At 42.4% G+C, this 16099-nt stretch overlaps 1 protein-coding gene across 2 annotated transcripts in view; it reads left to right on the top strand.

Annotated features, from left to right (window-relative positions):
- NBAS (NBAS subunit of NRZ tethering complex) overlaps nt 1-16099 on the top strand; it is a 300840-nt gene that overhangs the window by 232811 nt on the left and 51930 nt on the right. For both annotated transcript variants that reach the window (XM_040992846.1, XM_040992845.1), the window contains exons 45-47: nt 4460-4678; nt 6989-7191; nt 9424-9513. In XM_040992846.1, coding sequence (XP_040848780.1) covers nt 4460-4678; nt 6989-7191; nt 9424-9513 — 512 coding nt within the window. The remainder of the gene's footprint in view (nt 1-4459; nt 4679-6988; nt 7192-9423; nt 9514-16099) is intronic.

The following is a 16099-nucleotide window of genomic DNA, read 5'->3' as shown; positions in this document are numbered from 1 at the left end:
TTTCTTTCTTCTGTTTTTTTTTTTTTTTCTTGTTTTAGGTCTTTTAAAATGTTCTTTTGTGATTTTCATCTCCTCATGACTGGGATGTTGCAGTCACTACTGGACCACAGCCATCTTGACACTGTTATTTTATTGCACTTATGAAGGTCCTTTATTTTTCCCATATGTTAATCAGAGTTGTGGAGTAATGTAACAGCTATTTACAGTTTGTCTGCAATGTGTTAAAAGTGGAATTAGTTGCTAGAGATAAAGAAATTTAAAGGCACAGTTTCTGTTCTTTAAAAAAGGCTCATTTTTTACATGTACAAATAACCAGAAGATTTGAATATAGTGTGAAGCACAGTTAAGCTTAGAGCACTCTAGCGTATCTGCAGGACCTGTTTAAAATCTGGGGGATAAAATAAGGTCAGAGAAGGTTCCCCAGGGGAGTGAACTCTTGACCTTGATTCTACAAGTACAAGCCAAGCGTTCCAGAGGAAGGATGTGACTTTTTCTCAGACAACTGTAACTTTCTGTCTCTCTAAATCTGATGTTTTTCCAATTAAAATGGTATAAATGTTAAAGAAAGGAAGCGTGTGTGGCAGAGCTGCTGTGTGGTCTGGTGTGTCTGGCCCTTGGTCCCCGCCTTCTCTAAAGTGCTCCAGTGATGTAGATGTCCTTCCCAGCTCTTCCACGTCTGTAGTTGTGCTTGTGCTGTACTGTCTTTTTGAAACATTGTCACTCATTCACTTCATTATTCAACAAAGGAGCATTTGTTATGTATGAGCCACCTTTCTGGGCTCTGGGAAGTTAGCAGTGACAGGCAGCAAGCAGATGGAAACACAATATGTCAGTTATGAACAAAAAATAATGCAGATAAAGTAGAAAGAGGTGCTGGGTCTTACAGAACCGTCAGTAGGATTCCAGGAAGATGACATGTGTGTCCATCCTGATGGATGCGCAGGAGTGAACCCTGAGGATGTCTGGGAGGGTATTTCAGGTTGAGGCTTGAGGTACCACAGGGAGCCAGTGTGTTTGCAGTGAAGTAAGGATGTGGAGAAGTAGGGCAAAGGGGCAAGAAAACCTCGTGGGTCTAAGTGAAGCGCAAACTACTTGTTTTTATTTTCAGTAAATTTGGCCATGATTTGGTGAATGTGAGCAGAGGAGGAAAGCGATCAGGTGAACGTCTTTAGAATGTCACTGAACTTGCGCCTCGAGGAACTGATGAACCCCAATCTCACAGTGCCAAGTCAGCAAGTCTCCCTCTGTGCACACACACCCTTGGTGGTGATGATCTTAGGCTGTAAGGATCTGTGCTCTTCCTCACATTCTGTGGGTCCCCTGCTCAACAACTCACTGCGCACAGGGTTGAGAAGCTACAGACGGAAATGGAATGCCTGGTGCACACCACCGTCTGCTCTAACCTCTGTGCACCAAACATTCTTCTTCCAACCCAAGGCCACATTCCCCAACCTGGGATTCTTGAGTCTTGAAATGGTGCTTGAAGTCAATGACCAGGCATCCTTCCTGTGTCCACCTCTATACCTGGTTGATGTACTAGGACAAATGCAGACTATTGCATTAAGCATACACCTTGACAGAGACTGACTGCGCTGAGACAGTATTAAAATTCTGTTAATGTACGTAATGGGCTTCTCTTTTAGAGTGAGTATTAATTCTTAGTTTTGTGTTGGGCCTTTCTTGCTGGAGCAGTGCTGTTATCTATTCTGCATGGCTTCAGGCTGCACATGGTAGGCTACTCCTTCCACCATCTTCAGCTGTGAGAAGGTAGGCTACTCCTTCCACCATCTTCAGTTGGAGGCCTGAGCCATCATTAACACCAGCCTCCCTTTTTCAGCCTTCCAGAAGGCTGCAGGCCCAAACATTAGTTTCACTATAGTGTATTTAACCCAGGCTGTGCTTCCAGGGTAGCACTAGTACCTCAGAAATTCACTGGGATTCTTACTTTTCTTTTTTTTTTTTTTTAAAAAAAGATTTATTTTATTTTTATTGGAAAGGCAGATATACAGAGAGGAGAGACAGAGTGTAAGATCTTCTGTCCAATGATTCACTTCCCAGGCAGTCGCAACTGCTGGAGCTGAGCCAATCCGAAGCCAGGAGGCTCTTCTGGGTCTCCCACGCGGGTGCAGGGTCCCAAAGCTTTGGGCCATCCTCGACTGCTTTCCTGGGCCACAGGCAGGGAGAGCTGGCTGGGAAGCGGGGCTGCTGGGATTAGAACCGATGCCCATATGGGATCCCGGGCGTGCAAGGCGAGGACCTTAACCACTGTGCCATCGTGCTGGGCCCAATTCTAAGCAGCATGTACCCACTGCCACATCTGTGAGTCTTTTAGTTTGCTCTTGAGGTGGTTTTGGCTGTGTATATCTTGCTGCATCATCTGGCCCTCCCACAGGTATCCTCTACTTCCACCTCAGGGGCCTTAGAACGGTTTGGTTTCTGTGGAGGGTCCATGCCCCTAGTCACTTTGTCCAATTGAAAACATTCACAGCTGTCACATCCTCGATTTATCTTTTCCTTGAAAGGTTTTAATCTAAAAGTTTTGTTTGTTGCTTGGGGATTTTGTAATCTTATCTCTTACTACAGAGGTTTTAAATTAGAGCTTTTTTGTTTTAACTCTGTCAAGCCTCCAGTGTCTGAGCTGTGTTTAGGGGTTGCTCCTCCTTACAATGCAGACACTGTTTTTCTGAACTCAGCTCTTTGTTGTAACACAGCGTCCTGTGACATGGAGCACATCCATTGGTGTTGCATTTCCCAGCCCTGCTGGGGCCACAGGTTCACTGGGGGTTTGATCTGCTCCCCAAGTTAGGTGACAGCAGCTGTGTTAGATATTTCTTTATAGCCGAACATGGATGACTGATGTCTGAAAGCCAAGTGCACCTGCTACAGTGGCTTGGTGGTGTTTAGGCCACTGGATTCCAGGCTGGTGACATTGGCACAACCTGGGCCCTAAAACCGCCTCAATTGTTCTGGATGGGAAAGAAGGGAGAATAGGTAAGGATCTATATAGTTCTTTGTTTGTTTTTTTTTTTTTTTCACTGCGTTGTTCAGAATGGCACATTGCTTTTCCTCTGATTTCATGGGCTGGAATGTGGCTTGTCCCAGCCGCGAGGGAGCTAATAAAAATGCAGCGGTGTGGATGGAGTGCTTGTATTTTGGGGAGAACTGCTGTGTTTCTCCCTCAGCTTCAGGCCAGCTTGTGGTAGTTGTTGAGCTGCATATTAAGTGATTCAGGGCATTTCCACACACAAAAAGGGTTTATTTCCACAAGGAGTGAGTACAAGGAGGTTGAAATGGCCCTGTTGCCATCGTGCATGTGGAGGCTTGGGTGGAGTTCCAGGCTTCTGGCTTGGCTTGGCTTGGTCCATTGGGAGGACAATGAGATTGTCTGAATTAAACACTTTTCTGGTGTCTTCTAATTTAAAGTTGCAGGGAGGAGTTCATGGTTTTGGGTGAAAGAGATACCACTACCTGCCAGTTGCTGGTGATGTTGTTTCTTATGCCCTAAGTAGTGACATGCAGAAATATGATAATAAAGTGTGGGGGTCAGGGATGAAGGGCACAGCACTCCTTTGGAAGCCGCCTTTTCAAAGCAAGCACTTAGAATTCCGTGGGAGTGGTACTTCAGTATTCCGTTTATAATTATCTATGTATCTGTGACTAGCACTTGTGTGTAGAGTGGCTTAGCTGGTGGGCGCTGGATGCTCGTGGCCATTTACCTCCCGGTGTATACACACCTGTGTTTCAGATAGTTAGAGACATAATCAATTTTAAGAAAAATAGGAAGACTTAGGATTTTATTTTGGGTCTCTGTTTTTATTTTTGAAGATAAAGCTCTCTTTGAGGCAGCAATGTTCCTTAGTGGGTGGCAATGAGTCCCTCAAAATTTACAGTTGGTAGATTTCCAAAGGCACCCGAGTCTGCTCAGAGGTGTCTGGCTCCTCCATGCAGATGAGTGAGGCTTAGGCTGTAGTTTGTCTTCAGGGCTAGTGAGTTAATATTTCTAATGTTAGAAAACTTTAACTCCTGCATACCAAAATACTGTCAGAGAAAAAAGAATGAGTCAATAAAACCGTTTACAGAAACTTTGGAAAATAGAGAAGAAATAATCCCAGCCCTTTCATAACCACTGTTGTTAGTACAGTACTTTCGAGGCTGACCACATATTTTGTGTGTATCCATTTGAATGTATATATGTGTAAAATTAGTGTATAGCATAACATTGCCTTGCTTAGGATTTTATCATCAAAATTATTACATTACTAACAGTGGTATAAATGAAGCTTCATTGTTGTCATTGAAGAAAGTGAGTGTAATAGAAGCCCCATTCCTTGGTTAAAGCTGTAAACATTAAAATGTCACTTTTGTTGCTTCTACCTTGTTGATGCCTTATTGAATATTCCATATGAAATGATATAGGATTATATTTATCTCACTACTGTTTAATACGTCTTCCTAAAAGCTCTCCGTGGAAGCACGTGAAGAAATGACTACAAAGGCCATTGAGACAGTCAGACATTTCATTGAGAAGCCAAGGAAAAGAAATTCTGAAGAAGACATCCAGGAAAAGAGTGACTCCAAAGTTACTTATGCAGATGCTCTGACTCACCTGGAGAAATCGCTTTCCCACCTGCAAACCCTCAGCCACAGCTTCATTACTTCTCTGAGGAACAGTGAGCAGGTACTGTAACCGGAAACATCCGTGTGTGTGCACCCAATAAATGCTTTCCATGTATCCTTTAAAGGTACATTTCTAGTTTTGAAAGGTTTTTCAGATGAAACAGAATGTCTGCTTCAGTAGTATTTTGTTTTGTTTTGTTTTTTAAATTGTGTACTTGTTGTTCTGTTTCTGTGTGGGATTTCCAACATTACTTTGTTATCAATATGAATGTGTTGTCAGGAACAGTGTTCCTGGTTGGCTTCGAGTTGAGATTCTCTTAGGTGTCTCCGCAGCACCGTGCAGAGGCGCAGGGGCCTCTGTCTAGGCGTGGGCTCTGTGTGTTAGCACTGCACGGGGACACCAGAAACCCACCCCGGCCTGGAGAAAGTATGTGCTGTGTTTCAACAGTCTTAGAAGTGGGCAGATGAATAATTAGACAGCTTTCATACAAGTGAAGACAGAGAACGTGTATATGAGCAATTCTCTACAATGCCCCCCCCTGGATTTTTCCTTAAACCTCTCTTGTTTTTTTGAGTTGTATTGTTGGTTTAGAGAAAAATATCCTAGATGAGAAAAGCTATTACAGGAGAGGAATTTAGATAATAAAAAGTGGAAGACTTCAAAATTTGTATGAGAAACAATCCAGACCCCTCATTGTAAAGGTTTGAGGAGATTTTACAGTTGATAGCAGTTTTATTTCATTTTATCTCTGGTTCCTATTATCCTGTCAAATGAGGAATATTAAGTAATGGTGTGAATGGAATAGAATCTTTTGCAGAGAATGAATTGGTTTTACCAATCTTCATAATAGTGCTGAGAGTCACATAACTACAATCCATAATTACAAGAAATGGCATAAAATTTGAGTTTTCAAGTAATGTTCTTTATATTTATTGGTATAAAACTTTTTAAATTCCTTTTTTTTAAAATCAAAGATGCTGTGGTAAAATCCAGAGAATTAGTGTTTCTCTCACTGGAGCAGTGCTGCTGCTTAGCTGTTAGAGTGTCCATACTCAGTGTCGCCAAGGGCCACATGCAGGCACACCATGGATGGTTTACAATAGAAGACACTTTGTTTCCAAAATTGGACATTATTTAATTTTTGTTAAGTTGCCTATCATAGCAGCATCTAAAATAACCTTAACTTTCACAGTGAAATACCCTCCAGCCTCCATTACATCCTCATGAAGGTTAATGTAATTTCAATCAAATCTTCATCTTGTGGAGTCCTCCCTCTGTGGCTGAGGGCACTAGTAATTGCCTGGCTTCACATCCAGATTTTCTACAGTAGGACAGGTTTCACCAGGAGGAACATAGTAAAAAGAAGCCTTAGGTGCCCAGCATACAGCTGCAGTAGTTATGAAAATGTGATCATTCCCCCTGCATGTATACCCCAGCTACCTCCCCTCTCTCCTGTGGGTTATTCAAGGCACGTTTCCGTCATTTTTTCACTTTACCCATAAGAATTTCTGTGTCTATCTCAAAAATACATCTAAATATAACCCCTGCAACATATCACAATCAAAAAGTCGACAGCAGTTTTTCAATAATATCAGAGATTGATTCAAACTTCAGATTTTCACGGGATTGTTTTCGAAAGACAGCAGCTGTATGTTCAAGATTGCTGAGGAAGCTGAAGACTCTGGAAAGTGTGCTTCAAAGGTGCCTGGCATGCTTAACCACAGTAGTTTCAGTCCTGTCTCTTGAACTGTTGTTCAATTTCACGGATGTTATTGAAGGGAGGCAGGTGCACCGGCACCAAGGGAGTACACAGGCAGTTGGATTCTAATCCTGGCTCCATTAATTGCCAGCTATGTGACTTTGGGCATGTTCTTTAATATCTGTTCTTCACTTTCTTTCTTTGATAACATGGGGCTAATTAACCGTTCCTGCAGGATTATTTTAAATATTAAGTTAGACAGCTGTATGTGTAACACTTGAGATTATAGAGCTGATGCTCAACAGATGATAACTGTTAGGAGGTTCTAGTGCAATAATGATAATAATAAAACACATCATTACTAAGTCTTGCTGTCTGACACTGCATTTAAGGAATGGCATGCTTGCTGTCTCTGTTAGTGTAGGCAGCGCCCTCCTATTTTCACCCTTATTTTTTGCAGATGCTGGAAGTTTGGATCACAAAGACCCTCTGAGTAATAAATGGTAAACCAAAAGTTTGCACTGAAATCAGCTTGGCCTTAGAGCCTTCTGAATGACCAATCAGTGCCGTTGGTATCTGGTTTGAGGCTGTTCTCGTTGTATTTCACTATGTGCATCAAGGCACATTGAGTTTCTGTATAATCCTTAGGTATCATTTTTATGTCTTTGCAGGAGACACTGCAGAACTATAGTCACCAGTATGATCTGTCCCGGTCAGATAAAGGGAAAGTTCATGATCAAGCAGTGGCCATGTGTTTAGATGGTCAACCATTAAGAATGCTTCAGCAGCTGCTGGAGGTAGCTGTGGGCCCTCTTGACATCTCACCCAAGGATATAGTCAAGAGCGCAGTAATGAAAATAGTTTCTGCATTGAGGTAAGCTGGAGTGGCCATTGAGCAAAACCTGAGATGATGCTTCGGTATAAGTACCTGCCTCGGGGTTACGCAGCTGAGCTTTAAAGTCCTCATGGTCTGAAGTGCTAAATCTTGAGAATGGAGGTCCTGATAATGTTTCATCACTGATATTATATGTGAAATGTGGAGAAGCTAACTTCTGATTGATCCTCTTCCTGCTCACATATGGGCAACCTAGAATTGCATTTGATGTGGGTGGCTAGCTTCCACGCTGCCCTGTGAGTTCATAGGACTTCTTAAATCTTGCCTTTTTTTCTTATTTTTGTTGTTTAATGATTTATTTATTTTTATTGGACAGGTAGATATACAGAGAGGAGGAGAGACAGAGAAGGAGATCTTCCATCCATTTATTCACTGCCCAAGCAGCTGCAAAGGCTGGAGCTGAGCCAATCTGAAGCCAGGAGCCTCCTCCAGGTCTCCCATGCTGGTGCATGTTCCCAAGGCTTTGGGCCATCCTGAACAGCACTCCCAGGCCACAAGCAGGGAGCTGAGTGGGTAGCGGGGCTGCCAGGATTAGAACTGATGCCCATATGGGATCCCAGCGCATTCAAGGCGAGGACTTGAACCGCTAAGCTATTGCACAGGGTCCATATCTTGACTTTTCTAATTCCGCTTTGGGTAGCAGTGGGAAAATGGTCCCAGAAAGCTTTTTCTGAAGTATAGACGTCAGGATTAATCACACATAGTGACAGACGATTTGAGTGCCTTGGGATATTATTTACGTGAAGTTAATGCCATAAGCCTGGCAGCTGAGAAACATCGCTTTATGTTGATGTGCAGATGCTGGGGTAGGGAAGCGTCTGAGGATTAGAGGGGAAGAACAGAACTAAGGAAATAATGAGGCATCAAGTGCTTTCTGTGAATAATGCAATTAGGCTAACAGATTTAGTTGTGTTTAATTTATTCTCCTTTTGAGCAATCTTTGTGCTTCTGTATTGCTGTTGAGGAACTTTTTGATTAAGTGCATGTCAGTTTTCAATAGCTGAACTGAAATCAAGTGAGCCTTTGTCAGTGTAATTACTCCGGTTCATCCAGTTGTCACCTTAATGCTCTAAGGTGTCTGGTGATTTTACATACTGAGAGACACATAAAATATGCTAGCATTTTTTTTTAGAAAGAGCAGTTTTAAATTAATAGTTTCATTTTGTCGTTAACTGATTATGACTTTTTGTTAGTTTGAAGAGCTACTCTGACGTGATCACAGATACCTGTATTTAGTACCTTTTTGCTTATAGTTACCTTTCTGCTGTTTTTTAAACTTTAGAGGAATATAACAAAAATAGTGTCTTGGAACAATGTTTTGATGGGTTTAGTTATTTCCTAAAAATTGTGTATTTGCGTTAATTAAAATATAGTCTGTGCTATTGCTATTTGCACAGTACAAAATTTTGAATGTAAATTGTATTTGCCTTCCTGTACTTTGTTCCTGCTAAATATTTGATTCTGATTGGATAGTAAACTGGGCAGGTGGAAGACATTTAATACGGGTGGATGAACTCTTCAGTAGTTGAAGGATAAAGGCACTTTGAAGAGTTACGCTATCTCATTGCCAAAGTTAAAAGTAATTGTTAATGACGATGTTTAGAATATTTACCTTTTAGGATGTTAGATTTAGTAGGCTCAGCATGACAAAGATGTGAATGTAACCAAATCCAGAAATTGATTTAAGTCACCTAAATATACAGAAAGTTCACTTAAAACTTTTTTTCCTGTGTTGCAATTTCAGAATCAATCAAGTTCCAGGCATAAATAGGCATAAATGGGCATAATAAGTACTTGTCTCATGAACTTGATATTATTAAATGGTAGAGTTGCAAAGCATTTTGCAGTGCCTGATACCTAGGGAGTAAATACTGGTTTTAGAATATTTTAATCATTATTACATATTCAGTGCATAAAATAGTTCTGTATATTTAATTTTCAGTGAGTGATTTTTGAATGACAAAATGCAAGTCGATTTTTTGATTCTTTTGATAGGAAATCAGGCAAATATTAGGGCAGAGAATGTTTCATTTCCAAATCCCTAATTCCTGGTATAGGACTTCAGCATTATAGATGGACAGCTTATAACACAAATGACCGTGATCATTCACCCTGCCAGGTTCCAGCTTACTTCGGAGGGTATAAATGGGAGGCACATTTCAGAGCCCTGAATGATCCTAATTTGAATTTGATTTTCTCTTTCTTTTCCAGTGGAGGCGGTGCTGAACTCAGTGGACCCAAGGACCCACTCCAAGTTCTTGAAGGTGTCGTTGCTGCAGTCCATGCCAGTGTGGACGAGGGGTAAGAATAGAACATTATCTTCATCAAATGATTTTTGTTAGAGTCTAGATTTTTTAAAAAAGATTTATTTATTAATCTGAAATGCAGAGTGACAGAGGAAGAAACAGAAAGCGATCCTTCGTGTACTGATTCATTCCCCAAAGGACGGGACAGCTCAGGCTCCGGCCAGGCTGGTGCCAGATACACAGAACTCCAGCTCAGTCTCCCATGCACTTGGACCATTATTTGCTGCTTTCCCAGGCATGTTAACAAGGAGCTTGATCAGAAGCTAAGTAGATGGGACTCAGACCAGTTTCTGATGTTATTCCTGCTTTACAAGTGGTAGCTTAACCCACTGAACCACAATGCCCTCACCTTGGATTGCTTTCTTAATACTCAGATTTATGAATGTTCTGAGATTAAACAGCACTCTGTCTGCAAAAATACCCAAGATGTTGTTGCACAGCTAATACCTTGCTTTACCTCTGGAGACAATTTCCCTGCCCTGTGTGGCCCTGTCAATTCTAGCAGGATCCTGACTTCACCCTCAGTTACCTTAGAAAGCTGTGAGTTAAATCTGCCATGTGTGAGGATTCGGAGTGTTACAGGCTGCATACACTTGAGAAATGTCCACACTTTGTAAGCTTGCAAAGAGTGCATCGCCAGTACAATTTTTAGAAAGCGGTTTGGTCCTGGTGTGTTAGAAAGAGGAGATGTCACAGCTGAGGGAGCCTCGTGAGCAACTGCAGATGCATCAGAGGTGCTGTGTGGAGAACTGTGCACCTGCTTCTGCAGGCTGGACGGGGCTGCTGCGTTCCAGTCCTGACGCGCAGCTTGGACTCCTGAAGGCAAGGCTGCCTCTGGACCCTGTGTTCCAAGGTGAGATTTATTGGGTCCTGCTGTCAGCCCTTGCCACTGGAACCCCTTGTTTTGCCCATTTGGTGTATCTCAAGAAAATTTTTTAAAAAAGTATTTCATTAGCAATTTTTTACTGAAAGATTGCAACATAGGCTTATTGAATCCAGACTGTGGTTTTAAACTTGGAAGAGGAAGTAAAGTTCTTATTTTAATTCTAGAGAAACAGCATAACAGATATTGTAACAAAAACCTGCAGTACTTTTTTTGTTTGTTTTTTACTAAGAAATAGAAAAAGAAAGACCAAGGCCTATGTTTTATTCTGGTTAGTATTTTTGAATACATACAGTTATACCTAAAGGCCTATGGTTAGATTTTCCTTCCTGATGCAGGCCCTCATAGGATTGTACTGTGAAGTCTGCTTGTTTAGCAGGTGGTTGCAGGGAGGTTCTTTGAATTGACATGGAGATTCTAGTTCTTTTGAAATAATGCTGTCAGGTCACCCATGACTTGGCCTGACCCTGAGCTCTAAGCTCAGCTGCCTAAGCTCTAGCAGTCTTTCCATTATTTCTCACAAATCAGTGGCTGCTCCATCTGCCTCTAATGTAAGCTGAGTTCTGTGGTCCAGCCAGGCTTGGCCTATTACAATCCCCAGCTCACCAGGTGAACCAGCAGGTGCTGCAATGCCACAGAATTAAGCTCACAATTCCCTACAGAATCTGCTCACAGATCTGGTTCTCTTGCATTCTTATGGGTGTTGTGGCCCAACCTGACGTAGCCTACCTCCTGCCCCAACACTCACAGGACGATATTGCAACCTAGCGCAATCAGGTATGCCCTCCCCCCAGTCCTAGCTTTTGCGTGCACTGGTAGGCAGTAGGTTATGGTATTTAGCCCAGCTCAGCTCTCCCATGTAAGGGGTACCTTGGCTTAGCCTAGACATTTCCTCTGATTCTACTCCCTCAGCTAACTGGTTTCAGCTTCCTCACCTATCTTTGAGTACTATGGCCTTGTCTAGGGAAGATCCCAGAAGTCATTCTTCCCTTGTCAAATGTGCCCTCAGCCACTCCCACTTGACCACATTCCCAGACCTCCTTTTCTGGACTATCTGCAATACTCCCTCCCCACCTTTTACCCCTAAGTCCTGCATGGGGCTAGAGTATCATACACTGGGCCTGTGTTCCTGCCTTCCCTACATGCCTCAAAAAAAAAAAAAAAGAAGAAGAAGAAAAGCAGAAAGAAGAGGCAGCTATGCTGGCACACTCATGTAATTAACATAAAGTTGGCATTAACCAAGCCCAGTATGTCTGCTGGCTGTTGGCTGCTTTCCCCCGCCACAGTGTAACACTTGCCTAGGTGCAAGGCAACCTATTCAGTTGCCTACAGTTTAGGGATTGTGGTTATTTCTTAAGCCACGCTTTATTACTGCAGTGCCACTGACATAATATGTATTAATTCATTTACCTTCAGTTCTGTCTTATTCCTTGTCAGTTGCCCCTGCTTGTCTCCTGGTTGTAATAGATAGAAGACAATCTGCTGAGCAATGCCAACCCCACCTAGTATCACAGTAGAAAAGGGCACTTGGTGTGAACCAGTGACTTAGTTAAGGCAGCTGGCCTGCATAGCTTCTGGGTGTGGAAGGTCGTCACTAGTAGCTCACTTATGTTTGCTGGCTCCTCTACCTTCCTTTGTCTATTCTCTTGTGTCCTGCACAGCTCACAGGCTCTTCCCACCAAGAGGCCAAGTTGTATGCACTGTGTGGGCTTCAGAGATGGCCAGCAGTGCTGCACACAGGGACCTAGAAAGCTCCTCCAGGTTTCTTGTAAAGGAGAGTTGGCACTTTGGTCCCAGCAGGTTGTTGCCTCTGTGTTTTTTATCCAGTTTTTAAACAGAAACAGGAAATTTCCAGTTCTGTATATGTGAAATGTGAAGGAGCTGTCTTAATTTTGAAACATTGTCCAGCCTCAAAAGCTGATCACTAGTTAACTGTAGTTAAAAAAAAAAAAAAGAGTGGTCAAGATGCCCTCTTCTTTTCAAGCGTTTGAGTTCTGTGGTGTTTGTTATTCATAAGAAACCTTAGAGTTTGAGTACAATGTTCTCACACTCAAGTAAATAACAATTATTTGATTTTAATCAGTGCCTCATGATTTATATGTTTTTTAAGCCTACCATTTCTTTTAATGTATTTCACTTTTTAAAATTTATCTTGGTATGTATGTACCATAATGAATCTGAAAACTCTTTTAGTGTAGATTAATTATATTGCTAAAATATGTGATTTTGCTTTGATTCAGTAATTATCTTTTGCGTAGTCAGGGCAATCTCCAGTAACCCCCACCAGGCCTGCTCCCAGCCTTGGTTCCTGTTCTTGGCAGTATGTACAGCAGACTGGCCCAGTCTGTCCCACTTACTATTCAGCTCTTGTATACATCATTGAGTGTTGAAACCTAGTTCAGCCCAACAGACCCCGTAACCCATCCACACTCATGCCAGAGGGTTCCGTGGTCATGCCTAGTTCAACCTGTCGCCATCCCCAGCTCTTAAGCAAAATGGTGGAGATTGTAGTTCCACAGGGTTGGGCCCAAATATCCCTCCCAGAATCTGCCCCCAGACCTAATTCTCTCTTTTGCTGGTTAGTGTCATGGCACAGCTTACCATTGCCTGTCCCCTGTTCTGGCTCTCACTGGCAGGTACTGGGATGTAACCCTGCCAGGCAGGCTCGCACTGCTAACTTTATGCCCTGGTGAGTGGTGCTAAGTTGTGGTCGATTCTTCCTAGCCCAGGTGAGATCTGCCACGTGGGCTGGTATATCAGTCTGACCCTTGAAGTTCTTCCAGTTTTCCCCCTCCAAACCACTTGGTCTCAGCCCACTTGCTTACCTGCGGGTACAGTGGCCTTGTCAATGGGAATCCCTAAGGAGTCATTCCTTGCCTGCAACATATTCCCTCAGTGATCTTCCCTCCTCACATCCCTCTACCCTCTTCCCTGATTAATCAATCCATGGACCATGTTAATGAGGAAATCCCCAGACCTGCCTGGATGTGAGGCCACATGGTCAGCATTCCCTAGGCCTCCCACAAGCCTCAGGTCTACCAGCTGTATGGTGGCTGCTCCCTTTGGAGTGCAGGTCTGGGGCTATGCCTTTAAAGGCGCCCTGCAGGCAGCTGGCCAGCACAGTGGCTGTTCCTGCTGTGGAGCTCTGCCTGCCAGCCAGCCAGTCATATGGCAGCTGCTTTCACCGCTTATTCTGTTTTTAAACATAAAAATTATAATTGTTAATTTTTATGTTGTTATTTATCTTAAAAATGTCCATTGCACACAAACATTGTAGTGATAAAAATAATAACTACATGCTCTTTGGTTAATGGGTTGTTCACCCTTTATCACAATTTTTTCTTTTTCTCTGTGCATGTGCTTGGAAGGATGGGTAGACGAGAATAGAGGGTGAGTAGCTGAACCATAAGCCTGAATACAAACTTTAAAAGCTCAAGCTGTGACTATTCTGTAGCTGCAAACTTCAGGAGATAGTCATGTCAGGCGCCTTGACAGCTGTTTCTCAAGTTCTGACTGGCGCTGTCACTCAGACACACCTTGAGGCACTTCTAGAACACAGAGTTTTTATTTTAGGAATGAGTTCTTGTCAATTTTTAAAATGTGTTTGAACTATCAACCAGAAATTAAAGTATATTCCTTGAACATGCTAAATATTACTAGCAGCATAGTAAGGTCTACCGTTAAAGGGTCTAGCTTAGTTTAGTAACTTGAAAAATTTTGTAATTGTCCATTATCTACTGGAATAATTTTTTATCTGTTGCACATTATTCTGGAGTAATTGATAGAACACTCAGGCACCCCGAGTGTCTAATAATGACACTTTGTCAACTTGGACACAGTTTTACAATCTGGGATTGTTTCCACATGTTTATACTGGGCATAGCAGTATAGTCATGATGAAGAGATTTAATTCATGCATGTAGTGAGACTTTAGACTTTGCGATGTTTTTGTTCTTGATGGCCAGTCTCAGGCTGTGAGTCTGCATTGTTAACTCTCAGCTGGGCAGCATGACCCCAGCCTCCTCCCCTGGTGGCTCATCCTGCGTATCTGCCCCTTGGTAGCTGGGTGGAAACTGTCAAAACTCAGCTTCACTTCATGACAAGGTGTCCTGGCATCAGAGTGAGAAACGCACTTTAAACTATTTTCCCCGTGGATCCATGTGGGCAGCTGCAGGCCTGGTCAAAGCACCTGAGTCCGCCCAACCTGGGCTTGTCTTTGGTCACCTGGCGGAGTGGCTCTTCCTCTGCTCAAAAGGCCTTTATCGTTCCCGTGTCCATACACAAGGTGCACTCTCAGATGCCCGGGCCGTTCCTCTCAGTGGTTAGGTGCTGGACACTGGATTACATGCTTCACATGTATTTTATTTTGTGTTTCCACTGACTTGCCAACCCCATAAGGAGTGTGTTGCAAGAGTTCTGCGATTCAGACCCGTTAGTGACATTTTGGTCAAGGAATACTGTCAGCAAGTGGTGGATGTAGAACGCCAATGTGGACCTGACCACTGTGGAGCCCGTGCTTTCGAAGATTTCTGTGCCACCATTTTTCAGCCTTGCTTTCAATTTTCTGATGGCCCACACTACTGCAGCTCTCTCTAGTTTAGCACCCACACATTTATGCTTTAGTCTGTTTTTGAGCACTGCGTGGCCTTTAGAATTCTTGGCTTACTTTTCCTTGATGTTACATGTCTGGAGGGTATTTACTTAGCTTCATATTTTCAACATCCATATTATTCCTTACAATCCAGCTACCTCTTTGGAATTGTTTTCCTGATTCCATTTACTCTTCCTCCAAAATGATTGCTTAAATTTGTTATACTGGTACCTTGTATGATAATCACTGTTTTAAGTTCTTGTGTTTCATGGTGTTATTAATTTATGAAGACAGTGACTACATAATTTTGTAGCATAAGATGATGTTGATAATAATAATGATTAGATTTATGATAGTGATAGTTGCTATTTCTCAGTGCTGGAAGCTTTGTATAGGTTACTTTGATTTCAGCTACTCACGAGATCCTTGTCACCTCAACCATAAACTGAGAATGACCGCATTTGTGATTTCCCCGCAGGGTTGTGTGACATGAATGGGGCCAGGCTTTATTAGGCTGCTTCCATTACCTCATACTGTCTGCTTACTCGATAAATAGTATGAGGGTTTCGGGGAAACACATCTGGCATTTTTCACTCTGCAGAATTTCCCATGTCTGATCAGTGTTTAAAATGGTGCCTATAGGTGAAACTAATCAGTGTTTAAAATGGTGCCCATAGGGAAAGCCAATCAGTGACTTCTTAGGTTTAGGCAGTACTGAAGCCAGTTACCCTCAAACCCTTGGCTGTTCCTTGAGCACGGAGTATAAGTAATGTGACACAGATATCTCTGTAAGCATAAGTTTCCTTAAACTAACATTTCACAAATATTTTTCAGAATATTTCTAGAGAGACATATGCAGTGCCGCTGTGCATTTACTTCTTCTCAGAAGTTTAAAACATACTTTGTGATTTTGTATAGGACATAGATTTTGTTAATGGTCACTTGGCCTAGGATTCAGTGTGGATAATTTATTGTTGAAATTATTAGAAGGATCTTGTCACAACAAGATTTATATACTTTGCTGCTTTAGCATGGACCCCCAAAGCCTTGTGGGAGTGAATAACCTCTTAGCAATCATTGTGACAATTCACTAACATCATCAAAATG

This window comes from Ochotona curzoniae, unplaced genomic scaffold (assembly GCF_017591425.1).
Source record: "Ochotona curzoniae isolate NIBS_2020 unplaced genomic scaffold, NIBS_Ocur_1.0 contig_883, whole genome shotgun sequence".
Taxonomy (NCBI): domain Eukaryota; kingdom Metazoa; phylum Chordata; class Mammalia; order Lagomorpha; family Ochotonidae; genus Ochotona; species Ochotona curzoniae.
This window is presented reverse-complemented; position numbering and strand designations above follow the sequence as displayed.